The sequence below is a fragment of the Lucilia cuprina genome, chromosome 3, assembly GCF_022045245.1.
Source record: "Lucilia cuprina isolate Lc7/37 chromosome 3, ASM2204524v1, whole genome shotgun sequence".
In the NCBI taxonomy this organism is placed as follows: domain Eukaryota; kingdom Metazoa; phylum Arthropoda; class Insecta; order Diptera; family Calliphoridae; genus Lucilia; species Lucilia cuprina.
Window position 1 is genome coordinate 49,470,638 of NC_060951.1, and position 21,896 is coordinate 49,492,533.

The window sequence follows — 21,896 nt, forward strand, 5'->3', positions numbered from 1 at the left end:
TTTTTTTTTTTTGCTGACAGTCGGCAGATACATATTTCTTTATTATAGTGCTAAAAAAGCCGCATTTACTTTCAGTTGCAGAGGGGATGCTTAACGTTTTCTTAGGAATGCAATAATAAATGTATTTTCTAAAAAATTGTTTTTTTTAAATTAAATATATTTTTAAGAAATAATCAAAGCTCTTAAATTTATTTAGAAAAAGTGAGTTTTTTCCATTTTCTAAGAAAACTAATCATATTGAAATTTTTCATATAATACTATTATATGTTAAGGTTTACTATAGATAACTGATCGTTTTTAAGAAATATAACTCGTTATTAAGATTTACTGTAGAAAACTGATCGCTGTTAAAAAAAAATTTTTAAGCAAAAAACTGATTGTTTGTTATAATTTTCTATAGAAAACTGATTGTTTTAAGGTTTAGGGCCTTATTTCATAAAACGAAAGGATGTTTATAAAAAAATTTTTAAATTTCCCAGGGTTCTTCATACAATTTTGTTATGTTAACGAAAGTTTTGTTTTATAAAGTGAGGGAACTAAATAATTGATCGTTCGTAAGAAAGATAGTATGTTGATATGGATTCCCACAGGAAACTGATCGCCGTTAAGGTTTTCTATTAAAACTGATCGTTTTTAAGATTTCCTATAGTAAAATGATCATTGTTAAGATTTCTTATAGTGACCTGATCACCGTTTTATTTTTTTTTATAGAAAACTGATCATTGCTAAGGGTTTATATGCAAAACAGATCATTGTTAATGGCTCATATGCAAAACTGATCGTTGTTAAAGTTTTTTATAGAAAAGTGATCGTTCTTAAGGCTTTCTATAGAAAATTTATCGTTGTTAATGTTTTGTATAGAAAATTATAGTTGTTAAGGTTTTTTTTATAGATTACTGATCTCATATTAGTTTTTCTGCAATCTGATCATTGTTAAAGTTTGAAATAGAAAATCGATAAATATTAAAGTTTATGAAAAGAACTAATTTTTGTAAAAGTTTTTAATATAAAATTTGTTGTTTCCATTATAAAACTTATCGTTTCTTTAATAAATCAGATCGTTAGTCAAACTTTCTTTAGAATACTAAGCTTTTTATAGAGTTATTATCATTATTAAAGTTTTATGTTGAAAATTTATGTTTATTGAAGTTTTCTGTAAAGCTGATCGTACATATAGATGTCCATTTGTAAAAAATATCGTTGTTAATTTTTTACATAAAATTAAAATGAATGGAAAACTTATAATTTTCTATATGAACGTTGATAATGTTTTTTGATAAAAACTGATCATTATTAAAATTTTATATAGAAAACTGATCTTTGTTAATGTTTTTTTTGTACAAAACCTTTAATTACCAAAGTATTCAATACAAAATCGTTTTAGAGATGTTTATAAAAAAATTATTTTATTGAAAATTTAATACTGTAAAAGTTTTCCAGGAAAAACTGATAAATATTTTATGTAAAAAACTGATTACTACTAAACATGTTTAAAGAAAACTGATCGTTATTACAAAACAAAAATTATTGTTATTAAAAATTTTATATTTTTTATGTTTTTCAGAAAAAATATTTTTTGTATAAATATTTTTAACAAGATACAATTTTTCTTTAGAAATTTAGTATTAAAAATTTTCCATTAAATTTATTTTGTTAAATGTCAAATATTGCACAATAAATTTTATTATATCATTTTATTTTAAATGATTTCAATAATTTTTCAACTGTTTCTAATAATAATATTCTTTTTATTTCATTCAGCATAAATAATCCTAATGACAGACATAAAATTCAAATTTAATACCCCAATATGTCGCTTTTTTAATGATTTTTATTTGATATTTATTTATTTTTTTATTTCCCTCTTTCTCTCTCTCTCTCTCTCTCTGTCTCACACATGGAATCATTATTATTTTGAATTTTAATAAAATTATGATACCAGCATCATCAAATCCACATCAGAATGTGTAACTGTCAGCTTATGTATCTTATTTTAAATAGAAGCATTCAGTAGTCGTAGTAGTATCCCCACCAGCAATTGTCAGTCATTGCTTCTTTAGAATTAAATGCAAGTGTTGGTAGTTAAATTGATAGAGATGTAAAAGATGAAGTGAAGAAAACGACGCTGATGATGACGAACATGAGTTATGATCTTATCAACACACTTTGAAGTTCAACATAAATAATCGTTCATATGCCAGACAAATTGGTATTAGACACCACTTATTTAAGTGGGTGAGGAGTAGGAGGTGGAGAAGAGCAAAAGAAAGTAATTACACTTTGTAATGTTAAACATATGTACATATATTTGGTGTTTAAGGAACATTGAAAACATAAGTAGTTGGGAAATATTTTTAAGCATCCAGACACTAGAAACAAGATAGAGATACTGGTTGTTGAAAAGTCATTTAAATCAATGCTGACACACACATTTAATTCTTTTTCCTTTACAAGTTTCAGTTACATACAGCTTTTAGTTTGTTACAGATTTAGCTTCACACTAGATTTTGTGAAAATGAAATAAATTTGTTAAAATAGAAAAAAAGTTTTTTTTTTTTGCAACTAAAAACTAAAAATATTTATTATATATTTTACTAAGTACTCTGTGAATGGCAGTAGTAATTTGTTATTTGAGCAGATTCATTTAGTGGTTTTTTAGTTTTTGAATATAAACTAAATCACTCAAGCATAAAATGATACTTGAGGAAGTACTTTATGAAATTAAAAAATAAAATACAAGTAAATGCTATAAATTTGTTCAAATTTAAATGTAAATGCTTTAATAAATATAAAAATGAAATTAAGAAACAAATTAAATTCACAAAATAAACACATATACGCATATTATTTATATAGAAAATTTTCTATAGGAGTAGGTTGAATAGACTCATCGAATTTTAAGACTTTTATATAATTTCGATCGTTGGCAACGCTAACAAAAACTAATAATTGCTAAAATTTTCAATAGAAAGCTTATTATTGTTAGAATTTTCTATGGACAATTGATCATTTGTAAACATTTTCTTTAAAAAACTTATCTCTATTAAAAAAGAAAATCATCGCCGGTAAAATTGTCTAAAGAAAACTGAACGCCAATAAAGTTTGCCACAAAAAATCGATTGCTGCTCTTAATTTCGCGTGATTAGTTAAAAAAAACTAATTGTTTTTAATTTTACAAAAAAAATTGATTCCTAAAAACTCTATAAAAAAACTAGAAGTTTTTAAAGATATTTCTATAAAAAAACTGATCTTTTTAAAATTTTTTTAAGAAAAATTATCTCAGTTGAAATATTTTTTAGAAAACAGATCGTTGTTTAAGTGTTCTATAGAAAACCGATCGCTGGTAAAGTCTTTTACATAAAACTGATCGTTGTTAAAGAGTTCTGCAGAAAACTGATCTATAGCACAATTTAAGATAAGTTTTGTGTAGAAGACTTCAACAAAAGTGATCATTGTATAATTTTAATAAAGTAATTAAAAAGGAAAGTGATCGTTCTTAAAGTGTGATATCAAAATCTGATCGTTTTTAAGATTTTTATGTAGAAAACTGATCGTTATATAGATAGAGCTTTGTACATATATGTTATCATAAAAAATTGATCGCTCTTAAGTTTTCTATAAAATACTAACCGGTTTTAATATGATCGCTGATCAGTTTATGATTATTTTTTTTAAATAATTGATTTATTATAATGTTTTATTTTTTTAAGAATATAATTTATTCTAAGAAAAAAAAATTAAAAAAATTTCTGACCACAAATTTTTTATAACTTTTGTATTGAATAATATTTTGCTAACCGATTTATTTGCAAAAAGCATATCAATTACTTATTTCTATAATACTCTTTGAAAATAATAAATAGCAAAAAATTATAGCAAAATCAAATTGTTGCAATAACAAAAAAGCCATTTAAAAAATAAATACAAAACGAAAGTAAAAATAAAATGATTCAATAATAAAAGACACTTTTAAATACAAACTACAACAGAATAAATAAAATTACGTCATTTAGTGTTTATATTTTATAATTTTGAAATGGGAGATCAACCAAATGAAATAGAAAAAAATAAAAAAACTCAACCATTCAAGCATCAAACTTAAAACAAATTTAATAAACCGCAAAATAAAACAAAAAATACTCAAATGTATTTCGATACTCAAAAAAAAATTCAAACATTTTGTTAGAGAATTTATGTTTGAATGTAAAAGAATTTAATAGCAAGAACATAAATAAAAGTTTACTTAAATTATTAAAAATTAATAAATAAATAATTAAACAAATACTAAAGTTAATCTTGACAGTTTTTATTTTAATTCTATTGAATTAAAATAAAAATCGAAAAAAACTGCATAAATTAAGTTAAAGATTAATTAAATTTTTTATTTAACTTTAAATTAACAATATGACTGGTTTATTTTTTTAGATTCTTTATTATTTGGTTTAGTTTTTAAATAAACTTGTTTGTTTTATTTAACACTCGAATAAAAATTTTGTTTAACACAAATTATTCATGTTATTTTAATTAGAATTTATATACAAATTTAAAAAAATATTAAGTTATTTAACATAATTTTGCTAAAATTCAATGTTAAAGATATTAATTTTAAATTAAAATTTCTGGTTTTTATTAAGTTTTGGTGGTTAGGTGGCTTTTAAAAACTGATCGCTGTTAAAATTAATCTATACTTAGTAATCGCTGTGAAAGTTTGCTATAGAAAACTGATCTTTGTGAAAGTGAAAGATTTCATTATAAAAAACAGATCGCTGTAAAAAATGGCTGTTCCTTTTTTTGTAGAAAATTGATCACTATTAATGTTTTTTATGTGGTTGTGGATTCGATAGTCATTTGAGGCTACAGGCCCGAAAGAGATCTAGATGTCTTTTTTATGATCGTTGTTAAACTATTCTATAGAAAACTAATCGCTGTTAAAGTTTTCTATAGAAAGCTGCTCACTGTTAAAGTTTTATGTTGAAAACTAGTCACTTTTAAACTTTTTTATTTTATGGGAATTTGATCGCTGTTAAAGTTTTAAAAAACTGATCACTTCTAAAGTTTTTAAAAAACTGATCGCCTAAAGTTTTTTATAGTTAACAGCTGATCGCTTTTAAGGTTTGTTTATAGGCTCTGATCATTGTTACAGTTTTCTGTACAATCGCTGTTAAGATTTTCTATATATAATTGATTTTATAGAAAACTGTTTACTGTTCTATTCTAAAGAAATCTAATCGCTGTCAAACTATTGTATAGAAAAACTGTAGAAAAATTATCGCCGTTAAGGTTTTCTATAGAAAACTAATCACTGTTAAAGTTTTCTATACAAAACTGATAGCTGTTAAACTATTCTATAAAAAACTAATCCCTGTTAAAGTTTTCTATAGACAACTGATCGCTGTTAATGTTTGCTATTGAAAACTGACTATTGTTAAAGTTTACTATAGAAAACTAACCTCTGTAAAAGTTTTCTATAGAAAACTGATCGCTGTTAAAGATTTCTCTAGAAAACTGATCGTTTTTATAGATAACTGATCGTTCTAAATGTTTTCCGCAGAAAAGTGATCTTAGTTTTTTTTTATTTTAAACACAAAATATAAAATAACCAATAAAAAATCACTGTATTTTACCCCTCTTTTCAATATTTACTATTTTATTTTCAAATTAACTGTTAACTTTATTTAAATAAACTTAAAAAAACTACTATTTAATCAACATATAAATCCTAAAAAAAATCATCATTTATTTTTAGATGAACTTTTTGAAGATCATTTAAATAATCATGTTTTTTCTTTTCACACCTTGCTACAATTTGAATATCTTCTTTGTTCAGTTTTCAATCAATTTTATGTATAGCTTTCGGTAAATTTTCAATAAATATTACCATCAAAGTATATGAACATACGACTTAAAAAAAATTTCATAACAGAGGTTCATGAACAGTGTTTTTTTGTTAAATAAACAAAAAAAGTAATAATAATTTGTTCTTTATTAAAGTGTTGTTGTTGGTGTTAAAAGCAAATGTTTATTAATTTACACAATTCATTTGCAACACACAAATATCAGATAAAAATTTAAAAACATGAGAAAATTTTTTTTTTTTTTTCAAAAAATCAGAATTAAAATACATTAAATAAGAAAAAAAGCACCTGTTTGTTATTAAAGATGTTATACAAGAAAAGATTTTTTGTTAATTTTTGACTTAAATATTTAATTAGTTAGGTTGTGGTTTTGTATTTTCTTTGAAGCCAAACTGTATGTAAAGTTAAGCCCCCAAAACGTGTATAGATTTTATAATTAAAATGCAAAACAGCTGTTTAGTATTTAAGTTTTTGCCAAACTCTACAACAATAAAAAAATTGTCTAAATATTTTTGTTTTTTTTTTCTTTTATTATTTGTCACGTCATAGAAAATGTTTTAATTGCTTACAGAAATTTAACAAAAAAATTGTTATTATTACAAAAATTAAACAATTAAATTGACATTAAACTTTATGTACGTGAGTAAAATATTTTTAAAAGTCTATAAATTTCTTTTAAACACAAAATTTTCTGTTTATTTATAAATGTAATACATGTAAGTGTAACTGTAGTTGTAAGTGTTTAGCAAATTTTTAGTTACTTTTAAAAATCTTTTTATTGTTTATTTAATGGGTTTTTACATATATAGTTTTACTTGTACATTCATTCATTTGCAAATTTATCTAAATATTGTAACAATAAATATTTAAACATTTCGTGTCCATTTTCTATTTCAATTTTGAACATTTTTCGTTTGTTGTTGTTCTTTGTGAAAATAATTGACTTTCTGGAAATGTTTGTATTTTTGTTCTTAAAGTGTAGTGATTTATAAAAATTAATTAAACCATTTATTTATTTTAAGTAATTGCGAAAAGAAATTGATTAATATTTGTTTAAAGCAGTTGCCTTAAAGCTTGTTTAAAAGAAATGTTTATTCATTTATTAAATGATTAATAAAGAAATTTTCACGTTTTATATTCCCCCTTGCGTTGAAAATATTTTCACAAAAATTTTTGAAAATACAAAAACAATTTATATGAAAGTTTAAGTGAAGTAAGGGGAATTGATTTACAATATAACCCCCATTATATATAAGTCGGAATTAAGGATCGGAAACTCAATTTAGTACTTTTCGTTGACTCATTTTTTGACATCACATTTTGCCAAATGTAGATTACAATAATCTGTTGTATTTTGACATTTGAGTCTGTATGGTATGTTTTGAGTACTAAAAACTTCATTAATTAGTTCATTAATGTTATTTAATTTTTCATTTGTTTATTATTAATTTTTTTATTATATTTCATTTTTCTTTTGAAACAAGCAGCACAACAGTACTCACGTTTTTTTTTCATCTAAACTTCAAACGTTATTGAATTGTATAGAAATCATAATAAAAAATATCAAATTAATAATAATAAAAAATCAATTTAATTTTAAATATCAATAATTCTATAATTTTTATATATTTTGAGATATTCATATACGAAGGTTGTTTTACTAAAATTTAGAAACTCGATTTGTTAAAACGACTGCCTAGTAATAATAAATAATTTTATTTTATAAAAAAAAATTTAGGCAAGTTTTTAAAAAAGTATGAAGTACATGTTTTCTAAAAATTCTTCTAATTAATTTTTAATACATATTATTTTTGATAAAGAAAAAAATATTAAAATATATAAATTTTCTAAAAAAAAAAAATTTTCTAAAAAAAGAGAATTTTTTGAAAATATTTTAAAGGGAAATTTTTTTGAAACTTCAAAATTAAAAAAAAACATCGAAAATTTTTAGAGAATTTTAGAAAATTATCTAATAGAAAAACAAACAAAAAATTAAAAAACAAAGGAGTTAAAAAAATCTAAAATTTTCAAAAATATATATTTTTTAATTTTCCAAAAAAAAGAGAAATTTTCAAAAAAATTTCGAAAATTTTCTAAAAATAGAGAATTTTTAAAAATTTTCTAAAAAAATTATCTTTTTTTCGGAAAATTTTCAAAAATGAGAATTTATTAAAAATTTAAAAAAATTGAGTTTTTCGAACATGTTCTAAAAAAGATAATTTTTCGATGAATTTATGAGAAAGGTGATTTTTTTAGACAATTTTCCAAAAAAAGTAGACTTTTTGAAATTTATTTAAAAAAGGAGAATTTTTCAAAAAATTAAAAAAACAGAATTTTTAAAAAGTTTTAAAAAGAAAACTGAATTTTTCGACAATTTTCTTATTTTTTTCTTGGTTATAAAGTTTATAAAATAACGCTCTTTAAATTATTAAATACAATGACAACTCTTGTAAACAAAAAAATTCAAAGGTTTTCAAAAAAAAAAAACTGAATTTTTCGAAAATTTTCTGAAACAATTTTTTTTTTTTTTTTTGAAAATTTTCTTAATTTGTTATTTTTTTTTTTTTGGTTAAAGAGTTTAGTTTGAAAGGTTTTCAATAGAATAGCTTTCGTTCGAAAGGGTTTCAAAGAATTGAATAGCTTTCGTTCGAAAGGTTTTCAATAAAATGGCTTTTTACAGTTTTGAGAATAAAAATTTCCTATAAAATAGTTTTCTTTCGGGAAATTTTTAGAGAAGTATTTTTAATATTTTATTTCTATGTTAAATTCTATATAAAATCATATGATTTAGCACTAAAAGAACTCTTGTATGAAAAAAATCAAAACTATTTAAAATAAAATTTCAAATCTCATGTATTAAAGTTTATAAAATAACGCTCTTTAAATTGTTTAAAACAATGACAACTTTGGTAAACAAATAAATTTTAGCAAAAAAAAATAAAAGAAAAACATACACATCTCAAGTTGTTTGTTTATTTCAAAAATGTTTAAATTGTTTTATAATTTGTTCTAAATACATGCACTTATTGACTAATACTAACACTCGTTTGAACAAATTTACAAATGCACATACATATATACATACAAACAAAACAAATACATTGTGTATTTATTTAGAGAAGTAGAAACAAATGTTGGAAGAAAAAAAATAGTTCAATGTAAAATAAAATGATGTAAACAATATTTTATAAATAAACTAAAAAAAGCAACTAGTTTTCTTATTGTTTTTATTACTAAATGATTATTTTCACTGGCATATAGTAAATCTTCTTAGAGGGAGAGAGAGAGATGAGGGAAAGCGAACAGTTTAACGCACTTACACACTAACTTGTCCACTTACTTCCACATTATTTTCATATTTGCAGGGAGGAAATGTTTCTATAAATTAATACAAAACTGTCATAATTAGTTGATTTTATTAAATCATACTCTTTTATAATTTGCATTGTTGTTGCAGCTTTTGCTTTTTATTATTTATACATATTTATTACAATTACAACAAGACAAACCTGTTTTGTATGGGTTTGTGTATGTGTTTAAGAGTGTTACTGTGTGTGTCTGTGACATTATTATTTTATTTTTTTGTTAAACTTTATTATTTATTTTTAAATATGACTTACTGACTGACTAGTGAAGTAATAAATATGCAAGTAATTGTTGCATTGCACATAGCAAACTATGGAATCCCAGCTGAGATAGTTGCATTTTAATTTAATTGGGGTTTTGGTTTTAAATTAAGTAAAAATATTGTAGTTAACCATTTTATTTGTTGTTTTCTTCTGTTATGGAAATTTTTAGAATAAAACTTCAATATTTTTTTATATAAAAACTTGTAAAATTTTTTTCAAAATATCTTTTAAATTTAAGTCTTAAGTAAAATGTTTAACTTTTCTAATAATATTTTTTCTTAATTTATTTTCAGGTAAGTTTTCTTGTGCTAAATTGAATTCTTTATAAACTGTAAGTAAAAATTTATTTAATATTAAATTTACGCTTAAAAAATTGTATTTTTAAAATTAAATTATATTTAAAGATCTTAATGGACTATTTGCAAGAAAGCTAGCTATCTACCCTCTTATAACTATCTTGGGAACTGTATACACATTTAGTTGACTAAACTCTGTCTACATTCCCTTAACACAAAAGTGCTCTATTACAGCAATTTCATTTCGGAAGAAGTATAGGCAAAGTGTTGATTGCTCTAATTGTTATTTCCGATTTGTCTTTCTGCTTTAAAATTTATGTTGCCCTAGGACATTTCTAGTAAAAAAATGTTACAGAAAACTAAAGACTGTCTGTCGTGCTTACAAACATAATTTATTTACAACATCATTTTTAATATAGAGAATGTATAAAATAAATTTTTATTACTTCAACTTGTGTGTGTGTTCTGTATTCTGCATCTGGGGCCCAACCATTAAAATTATTTCTATATTTTTTTGTAAACATTTTTACTAAGTGCTCTTATTGTGTGGCATAGAGATGACAGTGTGTTGAGAAATTTTGATTAAAGAGATTTAATCGTGACTTCAAATAGAAAACCTTTTTAAAAATAAGTTTTTTATATAAAAGCTCTTGTTTAAATATTTTTATAGAAAGGCTTTCGTTTGGATTTTTTATAAAAAGCATTTAATTAAAGAATCAATTATTTTTTATAAACAAGTTTTCATACGAAACAAATTTTTTGAAATGTTATGGTTCCAAATAAAACTTTAATAAGTTTGAAATGTTTTTATGTAAAAGCTTTCGGTCAAAATTGTTTACAAATATTCTTTGGAAAGACATTTTTGTTCGACAGGATTTAAGAAAAAATCTTACATTGGAATGGTTTTTGTAGATAGGAGATTTTTTGCTTTTATAGAAAAGCTTTCGTTTGAACAGTTTTTCTTTTGAACGGTTTTTGTAGAAGTTTCAATTTCTTTCTTTTTTTTGAAGGATTTTATAGAAAATCTTTCTTTCGAATAGTTTTGAAGATAAAATATTTTTTCTAAATTTTTTTATATAAAAGCTTTCTTTCAAACGGTTTTTGTAGAAAAGCTTTCGGTTAAAATTTTTTTGTAAAGTTTTGAATTTGAATGGCTTTATGTTTGAAAGGTTTTTCTAAAGTTTTTATAGAAATGCTTTCTTTTTTCTTTTGAATGGTTTTCGAAGAGTTTTTATAATTTTATTTTTATTGAAATAGCCAAATTGTTTTTCATAGAAAAGCTTTTGTTTATAAGGTTACTATAAAAAGTTTTTTAATATAAGAACTTTTTTAATTTTTTTATGCATTTATTAGAAAAATTTAAAAAAAGCTTTTTTCAAAGTTTATTTATAAAAACGGTTTTCTGTAGAAAAATTTTCAATTAAAATTTTTCGAATATAAAAGCTTTTAATTTAAATATCATCAATAAAAAGTTTTCAAATTATAGTTTTTTTAAATAAAAATTTTCAATTAAATGATTCAAAAGAAAAGCTTTAAATTAAAATGTTTGCATTAGAAAAGCTTTTATTCAAAAGGCTTCCTTTTCAAAAACTTCCGTTTGACAAATTTTGCATTGAAAACATTTAATGTTAATGTTTTCTGTGAAAAGTGATTGTTACATATTTTTTATCACTTTTCCATCGTCTCTTAAGTACAGAGCACTTAGCTACAGTAATGTCTGCAAAACAACAAGGGCAAGCAATTGCTGTTGTTGTTGGTATTTCCTCATGGTCGTTATTCTTTAGGTGTCATACTGCATTTCCCATTTGAAAAACAAAAACATTGCGCGTCTTTAACTTCTGTTGCAGATCTCAGAAGGGGGTTATTAATAAAAATAATTAAATAATATTATGTGGGTTTTATAGAAAAGTAAAAAAAAAGAAAATACAATGAAAGCATTAAATTTTAATTAAATTTTATTACAATTTGCAAAATAAAAACACAACAATTTTATTATTGTTTTCGGCATAAAGTTTGATAAGACAAAATTACATATTTGGAGCTTTTTATATTAAATTTAATGTCACAGTGAGGGATATATATAAAATTGTTAATCTTGTCTTTTGGTTGTTATTATAAAACATACAGATGTTTGTTATATTCTTAAGCAAGTTTTTAAACTTAAACATTTTCTCAATATGAATTAAGTTGAAAATTTTGCGAATACAAAGTACTTATATATGGAACATAATTGTATACGTACATTATTCTTGTTGCTATAGGTAATTAAACTCAAGTTTATTAAAACTTAATGAACCTAAATTAATGTGTTTAATAAACCAAATTTTACACCCAGACATAAATATATCAATTTCATATGGACAACAACACAAGTTGATCAAATTACATTATACAAATTGTTATATATAACAATATGAAAATGTTTCTTTTCACAGGCAAAATTAAAAACTATTTTATTTCTTCTTACCAATAAAAAAAATTGTTGTTTGCATCTTCACTTGGAACTCAACAAGTCTGTTTCAGTTTCTGTTGCCGGTTTAAATTTAAATCTTTGTCTTGGTATTAAAAAAACACATATTTTCAAGCAGACTTTGTGACTCTGGCGCATGCTTAACCAGTTTGTTTATGCTGCCATTAAATTTTTACACGATTTGTATGATGCATTGCTTGCTACTACTTGCTTATATGTATTCATACATACAGACTGGTATTTTATAACATATAAAGTGTTATATAAGCTCAAACAAATCCAATCAGTACTGATGAAAATATTTAAAAATTTTTTAAATATAATTAAGTGATTTAGTTTTATCGTCATCACTTTTAGTTATTGCTGAGAAAATTGTAGGGCAGTAGTACAGTTGTGAATAAATTTAGATAAGCTTGTGGTTATTAGTATGATACAAGTAGTTGGATCTGGATTTAAATACAGATGCCAGAAAGGTTTATTTTTTATAGTTTGGATAGGTTTACTATATAGAAAAGCTTTTTGTCGAATAGGTTTTCGTAAAAAAAAGAATAAACAAAGCTTTCTTTGGGGCGATATAAGAAAAATTTTGTTCAAAAATTTTTTTGTGGAGAATTTTACGTTTGAAAAGAAAACATTCGCCAAAAAATGTTTTCTACATAAGTATATAGAAAGCTATTGTTAAAATTTTGTTTATAGAAGCGCTTTCACATAAGAAAGTTTTTTTTATATAGAAATTTTAGGTTTTGTACTAATGCTTTTCTCTGTACGTTCCAATTAAATAGGTTTTCTTAATTAAAGGCTTTCTGAAATAAAAGCTCGCCAGAGAGTTTTTCGCTCTGGAGAGGTTTTATAGAAATTCTTACATACAAAAAGCTTACTTTATTCAAAAGATTTGATTTGAACGGTTTTTATAGAAATGGTCTCGTTTAGAAATATATCTTTAAAGATTTTATTTAAAAGTTGGTTTTATAGAAAAACTCTCGTTTGAAAAGTTTAATTATAGAAAAACATTTAATTAAAAGGCTTCTTTGATAAAAAAGGTTTTATTTGAAGAATCTTTCTTTCGAAATATTTTTTTTACAGAAAAGCTTTCATTCAATTTGTATTTTTATTAAAAAGCCTTGACTTGCAAATTATTTATAGAAATTCTCTCGTTCTAAATGTTTTCTTTTTTCGAACACTTTCGTTTACAATTTTTCTTTAAAGAAAAGCTTTCGTTTGGAAAATTTTATTTTAAAGGAACATTTTCTATATTGAAAATCATTCGTTTTAAATGGCTTCTTTAAAGAAAACCTTTTATAGGTTTTCATTATAGAAAAATTTTAGTTCGAATTTTTTTCTTTTTTATTGAAAAACTTTTATTAAAAAGGATTCTTTTATAGAAAAGCCTCAGTTAATGTAGTGGTAATTCTAATGAAATGCCTTGATTTGGAAAGTTTTTATAAACATTCATTTGTTTAAAAAGTTATTTTTATTCAAAAACTTTCATTTGAAATTTTTTATAAAGATCCTCTCATTCAAAAGGTTTTCTTTACTCAAAAGCTTTTCTCTAAAAGAAAGCTTTCGTTTGAAATGTGTTGATATAGAAAAGCATTTGTTCGTACGATAGATATTCTCTATAGAAAAGCATTCAATCTTCAGAACTTTTGCAAATTTATCTATTTGTATTTGTTTTAAAAATAGACTCTATAAAAAATTTTAATCTTTTGAACTTTTTATAAAAAAAATATTTTCGAAAATGTTCCTTTATAAAAAGGTATTTGTGGATTTTAATTGATTAAACAAATATAAATTTGTATTATTTACTCATAAAAAAATTTGGATACGTTATTTGCTTACTCAAAACAATTCTATACTTATTAAATGTGTAAAACTCTTTTTCCAAAATATATTTTTTGAAGGAGTAAAATGTAATATTAAAAAATTTCCCCTTCTTCAGATAATGAAATTAATTTGATATGAATCAAGTAATAATTAAAAACAAAAAACTTTTAATTACAGTTGTTTTAGAAAGAATTTCTGTATCTAAAGACAACAATAAATAAATCATTTTACAACATTTCTTTAAAAGATAAAACAAACACAAATTTGTGTTCTCATTTTTAACTAACTACTGTAATTAAAGCTACTGAATTTTTAATGTTTTATAAAAGAGACAACAACGAACTTTACAAATTAACAGACTTTCTTAACCTACTAAACTTTTACACTTCCAGCATTAGAACAGATATATGTATGTATATAGAATGAGTGTTACACATGTGTGACGAGGTTGGAGGCAAAACTTGTTGCTTTCTTTCGTTATTTTTAAAGTTTATGACTTGTATAAAATATTTATTTTATCTGATACCATTAACAATTGTAGGTATTTGCAGCAAAATACAAACTGCCTACAGTACATAAAGAAAATAATAAACAGGGAAAACATACTATGTAACTAAACATAAAATGCAGTGATGGGCAACACATATACTACTATATAAATACTTTGGTGCAAATCAGCAGTTAAACAAGTTTTAGCTGAGAGTTTTAAAAAAAATGCAAGTTCTTTAAAAAGAGCTTAACTTTCATGCTTTTCTATGATTTCAATATAAACCCCCATGGCTGCTATAAAGTCTTACACTAAATCAAATATTTATGTAATAGATGTTTATCTAGTTTCTATGATTCAAGTACTATTCAAAAAAATTTAGTGCAACAAAATAAAACTGCTGCTCTGCAATGTTGCACAGCTGAGGCAGGAAGTTGTAAAACTTTTTAACATTTTTGGAATATTTGATTAAAAACATATTAGTAAAAAATGAGATAATCACAATAATGAGAGTTTTTAAAGTATTCAACTAGTTTCCGCCGTTAATTGGGTCCCTGATGTTTTTAATTTACAATTTTTTTTGTAACATCAAATTAACGGGTTTTATTATATGTATTTATTTAACTTTTTTTTGCAGTCACCTATCAAAAGGTGTCAAATACTACTTACAATTACTCGTTGTTATATACATATATATTTTTCTTAATAATTTATTTAATTTTTAGCGTGTGCATGACTTGAGTCAGTACAACTTATAAAAAATGCAAAATATAGTTGTTGTCTGGAGACGATTGCATTTGTGTCATAAAATGCATTTAATAATTGTTTATAGAGTGTTTTAAATTTCGTCTCGCGCCTACTCGGGTGTCAATAACTCTTATTTTAATCAGTAAATTTCATGATTTGTTTTTTTTTCGTTTGGGCGTTTTTGGCTTTTTTATGTGAGTTAGTAGTGACTGCATATTTAGAATGGAGACTACAGAACATGTCTAGTAAAAATAAAAATTAGCTCAGAAATAATCATGACACCATCATGTCTACTAGTTTAGAAATACATATCTTAACTTATTATAGGCACGTGTACAGTGAAGGAGAAAACTTTTTGTTAGAAAGATTTTCTATAGAAAAATTTATTATAGAATAGTTTTCGTTCGAATGGTTTCAAAATATAGGAAAAGCTTTCAATCAAAATGTGTTTTATAGAAAAGCTTTATTACAAGGATATTTTTATGTTGAAAATCATTTGTTCAAAAAGCTTAAGATAAATTTTTTTGAAAACTTTATGATGATATACATATGTATGTATAAAAAAGCTTTATTTCGATAAATTTATTTTATTATCAAAAAACTTGTTGTAAAAAGTTTTTTATTGAAAACTCATTTCTCGAACGTATTTTTTCCATATTAAAGCTTCAGTTCTTTAAGTTTTCATTACATAGAAGCTTTCGTTTGATTATTTTTTTAAGGAAAAACTTTCCCTTAGTATTTCTTATAGAAAAGCTTTCGATAAAAAAGCTGGTCTTTATTGAAAAAACTATTGAAATATGAAAACTAGAGTTTTATAATTTCATATTAGAGAAAAGCTCCACATTTTTTACATACTGATTAAGCCTGACGATACTGACGAGTGTAGGGTATTTTATGGTCGGCAATGTCTGACTATACATACTAATTTCAAAATGCTTTCTTTCGACAGATTTTTCTTGAAAATTTGTAATCAGGCAAAGCTTTATAGTAGAGCTTTCATTAAAAAGATTTTAGATATTTGAAAAGTCACATATTTGTAGATAAAAAGTTAAACTTTAAACATAAATATGTAAATTGATTAGAAACTTCCCAAGTTTACAAAAATCCATAAAACTTGTTGACAAAATTTATTAGACTAAATTATTTTATCTACTCAAATCTCTTTTTTTAAGTAAATTTATTATTTACTGCCTTTATTGTGATTTAATCAGAATTAATTTTTTTGTTTAAAGCAACATTTTTTTTGCACTCCCTGTTTTGTGTTCTAAGTTTTCAATTTCATGTTTGTAACTCAAGTATAACAAGTTGGTCATATTTTATAATTGCAGCCTTAAGCGTAATTGGATGTTTAAACATGTAAATTAAGTAGATGGTTTGAAATAAAACAAAACAACAATAACGAACAGCAATGGCCAACAAACCAACAACAACCAAATAACATCAGCCACTAACAATGGCCAAAAAGCTAAAATTTAAAATTGTTAAATTTTTTCATAAAGAAAACAAAATTATTGGCATTTTAGTAGTTCATATTTATTTTGTGATTTTGATCATATTTATTTTAAGCTATTTATTTTATATTGACCAAAATCTATTTTATTTGTCAATATGTGAGAGTGTGTATACTTGAATCAAATTATTATATTTTTAACTTTTTATTTAAATAATAATGAAAATTGTATGTGAAAATTATTATTACTATTAGTATGTTTACAGTGTTGCTCTTTTAATAGACTGATAGTAATTTAAAGGTATGATATCGTTATTCAACAACATTTTTTGGTAATAAAACAATTTAACCAACATTTTTATAAGAAGTGAAAAAAGAAAAATTTTACCCAGAATTTTAACAAAACCCCTAAATAGAAATTTTACCGAAACTCTAATTTAAAAAGACAATTTTTCAAATATGTTTAATAAAAAAATATGTAGACAATTTTTTATAATAATTGTTTAAAATTTATTCACAATTTTCTATAAAAATATCGAATTTATCAAATATTTAAAAAAAAATTATCAAAAAATTTTTATAAAGAGAAAACCTATGAATGTTATTTAAAAATAAATTTTGACGAAAATTTTATTAGAAAGACAATTATCAAAAAAATCTTTAAAATGTAAGAAAATTTATCAAAAAATATTTATTAGAGATTTATTTATTTATTTATTTTTAATTAATTTATCAAAAATTTTCTTCACAAATGAAAATTTTCTCCATTTGCGGAAAAATTTCAAAAGAAAATTATCGAAAATTTCCTCCATTAATTTTATTCATAACGAAAATTTGTCAAACATTTGCCCAACAAAAGAGATTTTATCAAATATTTTCTCCCTTAAGAAAATTTATCAAAAATTTTCAATAAAAAGATAATTTATCAAAAATTATTTATAAAAAGATTTTTTTGAAATTTTTATTTGAATTTATCAAAAAAATTTTACTTTTTTATAAAATTAAAATTTATCGAAAATGTTCTACAAGAAGAAAATTTATCATAAATTTTCTATAAAAAGAAAATTAATCAAAAATTTTCTATTTAAAGAAAATTAATTGAAAACTTTCTATTTAAAGAAAGTTAATTGAAAATTTTGTATATAAAGAAAATTTATCAAAAATTTTCTACATGAAGAAAAATTAACGAATATTTCTCTAAAAAGCAAACTTATTGAAAATTTTGTTCTAAAAAAATTAATCGAAAATTTGCCATAAATTTTGTGAAAATTTGTGAAAAATCCAAAAACAAATTCCTTTATATTGTATTAAATTGTTCCGCATCAAATCAAAATGTATGCAAATTTGTCTATAATATTAGAAATCATCATGACTTTTTATATTATTCAAATAAAATAGTCGTGAAGTGTTAATTTTTATATTTTTAAATTATTAATTAAGGTGCTAATTAAAAAACTTTATATTGACTGCACAAACAAAAAAATAATTCTTCGGTTTAATAAATTAAGTCAATCAATAACAGAAAATCTAAATAACTCATACTAGACAATATAAATTGCAGGGTTTTCAAGACTAGATATGTATTTTTATTTATATATATTCAAAGAATTTCTTAAAATAATTAAAAATATTTTTTTACAATTAAATTTATAATTAACAAACATCCATGCAGCCAGCACCTGCTGTCTTTATGATAATTTTTTTTAAAATTAAATTTTTCTTCATTTAATTTATTTATACCTACAGCCGGATTTTATGAAATTCAGTTTTAATTCTTTTTTACTTTTTATTTTTATATTTCATTAATGCATATGTCGGTCGTGTGGTTATTATGATTTTAATCAAATAAAAAAGCAGAGGAAAAAAATAAATAATAAAATTTATTGAATATTTATAAATTGATTGTTCATATATTTCATCAATTGTGTGACTGCTGATATATTGATGCTGGCTGACACTGCAACAGAGTTTGATTACTCGGCTGGCAGAGTTTATAATTTAGTAAATAGTTGACAAGTTGACATATTTTTTTTTTTGGACCAGTCAGTTATTTAATTAACATAGTGTTAGATTGATGTATTGATGCTGATTAAACTAAAAAATATATTTCTATATATTTGCTAGAGCAAGAAATAGAAATATTTTAATAAAATTATAAATATTTATGCAAATTAAATAATTAAATAATAGAAATGTTTTATTGCGCATATTTTTGAAATATTTGAACTTGTGTGTTATGAAATGGAAAATTAAAAAAATTATCATTAGGTAACGTTAAGTAATTCTTTGCAATTAAGTTTGTTATTAGAAAATATATAAGAGTATATATTAGAAAAAATTTAAATGACACTAACTAGGTCTCTGATTAAAAATAATTATCCTATTTTTATATAAACGAGATCTTTTACTTGAATAACAAAAAATTCCAATGAAAGAAAAGTAACCCTAGGACCAGTTTATAGTCTCAAATATATAGCAGTTTATAGACTCCATAGTCGTAAACATATAGCAGATACGACTATAAAGCTAGTAGTTTCGACCATAGAGCAATATGTACTCCCAACTATAAAGCTTACTATAGCTTTGACTATAAAGCAGCGTTGCGCGTTCATATTGTTCTAATTACGAAGATTTTCGGCAATTCACACGTACATAACCCGATCATAAACAAAACTCATAGCAAGAGCGTAAAAATTGCAAAAATTTGTAAAAACAACAACAATATTTTCAAACAAGAGAATAACTTGCAAAAAACTCGTACACTCCAAAAACTTTTCAGGAATGCTTAATATTAAAAATACATAAAAACAATATTTTTAATACTTTTTTTAAACATTTTATATTAAAAGCTTAAATCTTTGTATAGAAGTAAACATTTTGCTTTTCTTTGCTTTATCTGTAAAATTTACAATTTTCCCAAATATGAACTAATATATATGTGGTCTTAACTATTGACCAATTTTAACACTCAACCAATGAATATTCTATAGTTTCAATTATGAGAAGTCCAAAGTTTTGACTTAAGAGTATTCTACGGTCTGTATGCGAGACTATAGAGCCCAGATTGGCAAAGAGCTTTGTTAAGAGCTTTCTTGCACTCTTAATTTTAGACGCATGTATGCTTACACATATATAAAAAACGCTAAAAACCAGTAAGAGAACTTATTTTTTACTCTTGATCACCAATTATAGATAAACTATAGTGTAGTCTATAGTCTATATATAATCTCTACGATTATCGATAGTTTCGACTTAAAGCTGTTTATAGTCATGATTTTAAATAGTGGTCCATAGTATCCAATAAAGGGTAATCTATGGTCTCGGCTATAAAACAGTCTATATTAGAGACGAAAGACTCGACTATAGAGCACGACTGTAGAGCTGGCTGTAGTTTTAATTAATGACTATCCAAATAGTCTTCAGTTTCGACTATATAGTCTCAACTACTTAACACTTTATGCTCCAACGATGGAATAGTCTTTGGCATAAATACCAAAAATTTTACTCTTTAAAATAGTAATTCCAATTCAACTGAAACATTTTACCACTTCCAATATATATTTCTATTTTTTTATTGGTTTATTTACTATAGCAACACGACATTTCGTCTTTACAATTTATTCAAATTCAATCAATTACCACCCACAAGATACACACACAAACACATGTGAAAGTGCTTCTTGCATACAATCCGACTTAATTCCTAAACATCTCCTATTGATTAAGTATAAACCAACCAACTCCTACGGTTTGTCAATACCAATTCAATTATTTTTAAATCTTCTAACAATTGTCTACACAATTCAAAAATACTATTGGTCTTTGTCAATGCATTTATTAGATTTTCAATTTTGAAACATATTGTTTTTGATTAAATCATGTCATTGAGTAGAAAATCCTAAATAAATTTACCATTGAATAAAAATAAATGAAAACAAAAAATTTATACCAAAAAGCAATTTGTGTATTTTAGGCTTCAACATGTCACGTTTAACTAACCGTAATACATATAAACTGTAAAGATAAAAGGTCAAGAACATTTTTTAAATTATTGACCTGCTGTAAAAAATAAACACAACTGCGTTTTATACATATTTATCTATAGGTTTTTTTGCTTCTAATGGTAACTGTGTCTGTAATTTATTTTTTTCTTATTATTAAAAAAAAATAATTCAAACGTGATTTTTAATACATGTGTATTTGTTATAAGTAAAATATGTAAATATTTTTTGAGAATAATTAATGCAAAATTATATATTTTAAACAACTAGTAAATATGCATATTTTTATTAAGCGTATATTAAATTTTTAATTACTTTACTCTTTTTTCTTACGCTTATAAATGATTAAAGCTGATACTGGTGTTTAGACATTGATCAAATTACGAATTTTTTATGTCATAGATTCAATCATTATGGTGATTGAACTAATGCTATTATATTAAATAATATTTAATTAATTGGTTTCTTTCTTTTCTCTCTTTGCAGTTATTTTTGCAACATTCAAATTATATTTACTTTGTATTAGTAAATAATTAAATCCAACAAACAGTACACAACCGCAACAAAAATGCATTTTCCTAAAAAATTAAAAAATCTAAAAAGAAGCCATTTAATGCTAAAACGAACTATAAATTTATTAAATTCTATAACTATTGAACATCTACAATTTAACTTAAAATCCCTTTAGATTAAGAAAAAAACTAATTTGCTTTAAATACTATTTAAATAATACATTTTGATACACATTTTTCTCGGAAATAAAAACCCAACAAATTGTGTGTGTTTTCCGGCATTTATGTTCCTGTATGTGATTTAAGTAGCTGAATTTTCATCTTTTTTTTGGATAATTTACACCTTAATAAAAAATCTTTTAAAAAATAACCAACCAAAAATATAAATTTTAAACTAAGCACAAAATCCTTGGCATCAACTCGTTGCGGTTTTAGTTATTTTGAAGCAAAAAAAAATATACTGTAACTTGAGGAAAACCATGAAGGAAAATTGTAAAATGTCAGAGGTATGTACCCATACATATAAATGTTTTTTTTTTATATATTCCTTATACATATTGTATAAGTTGGTAGTTGTTTGTTTTTATTTACATTTATTATTTATGTTTTTGTATGTATTTATTTA

General features: G+C 23.3%; 2 protein-coding genes across 4 annotated transcripts in view; one reads left to right on the plus strand and one right to left on the minus strand.

The window, feature by feature from the left end:
* Positions 1–21,896, minus strand: part of LOC111674909 (actin-like) — a 72,779-nt gene that overhangs the window by 31,876 nt on the left and 19,007 nt on the right. The gene's annotated exons all lie outside the window — the stretch shown is intronic.
* The window catches only part of LOC111674878 (adenylate cyclase type 9), a 102,685-nt gene that overhangs the window by 12,447 nt on the left and 68,342 nt on the right, over positions 1–21,896 (plus strand). Inside the window, exon 3 of one of the 2 annotated variants that reach the window (XM_046945340.1) lies at positions 21,246–21,777. The exons of the other annotated variant lie outside the window; for it this stretch is intronic. Coding sequence (XP_046801296.1) covers positions 21,751–21,777 — 27 coding nt within the window. The 5' untranslated portion in view covers positions 21,246–21,750. The remainder of the gene's footprint in view (positions 1–21,245; positions 21,778–21,896) is intronic. 2 annotated transcript variants of the gene reach the window in all.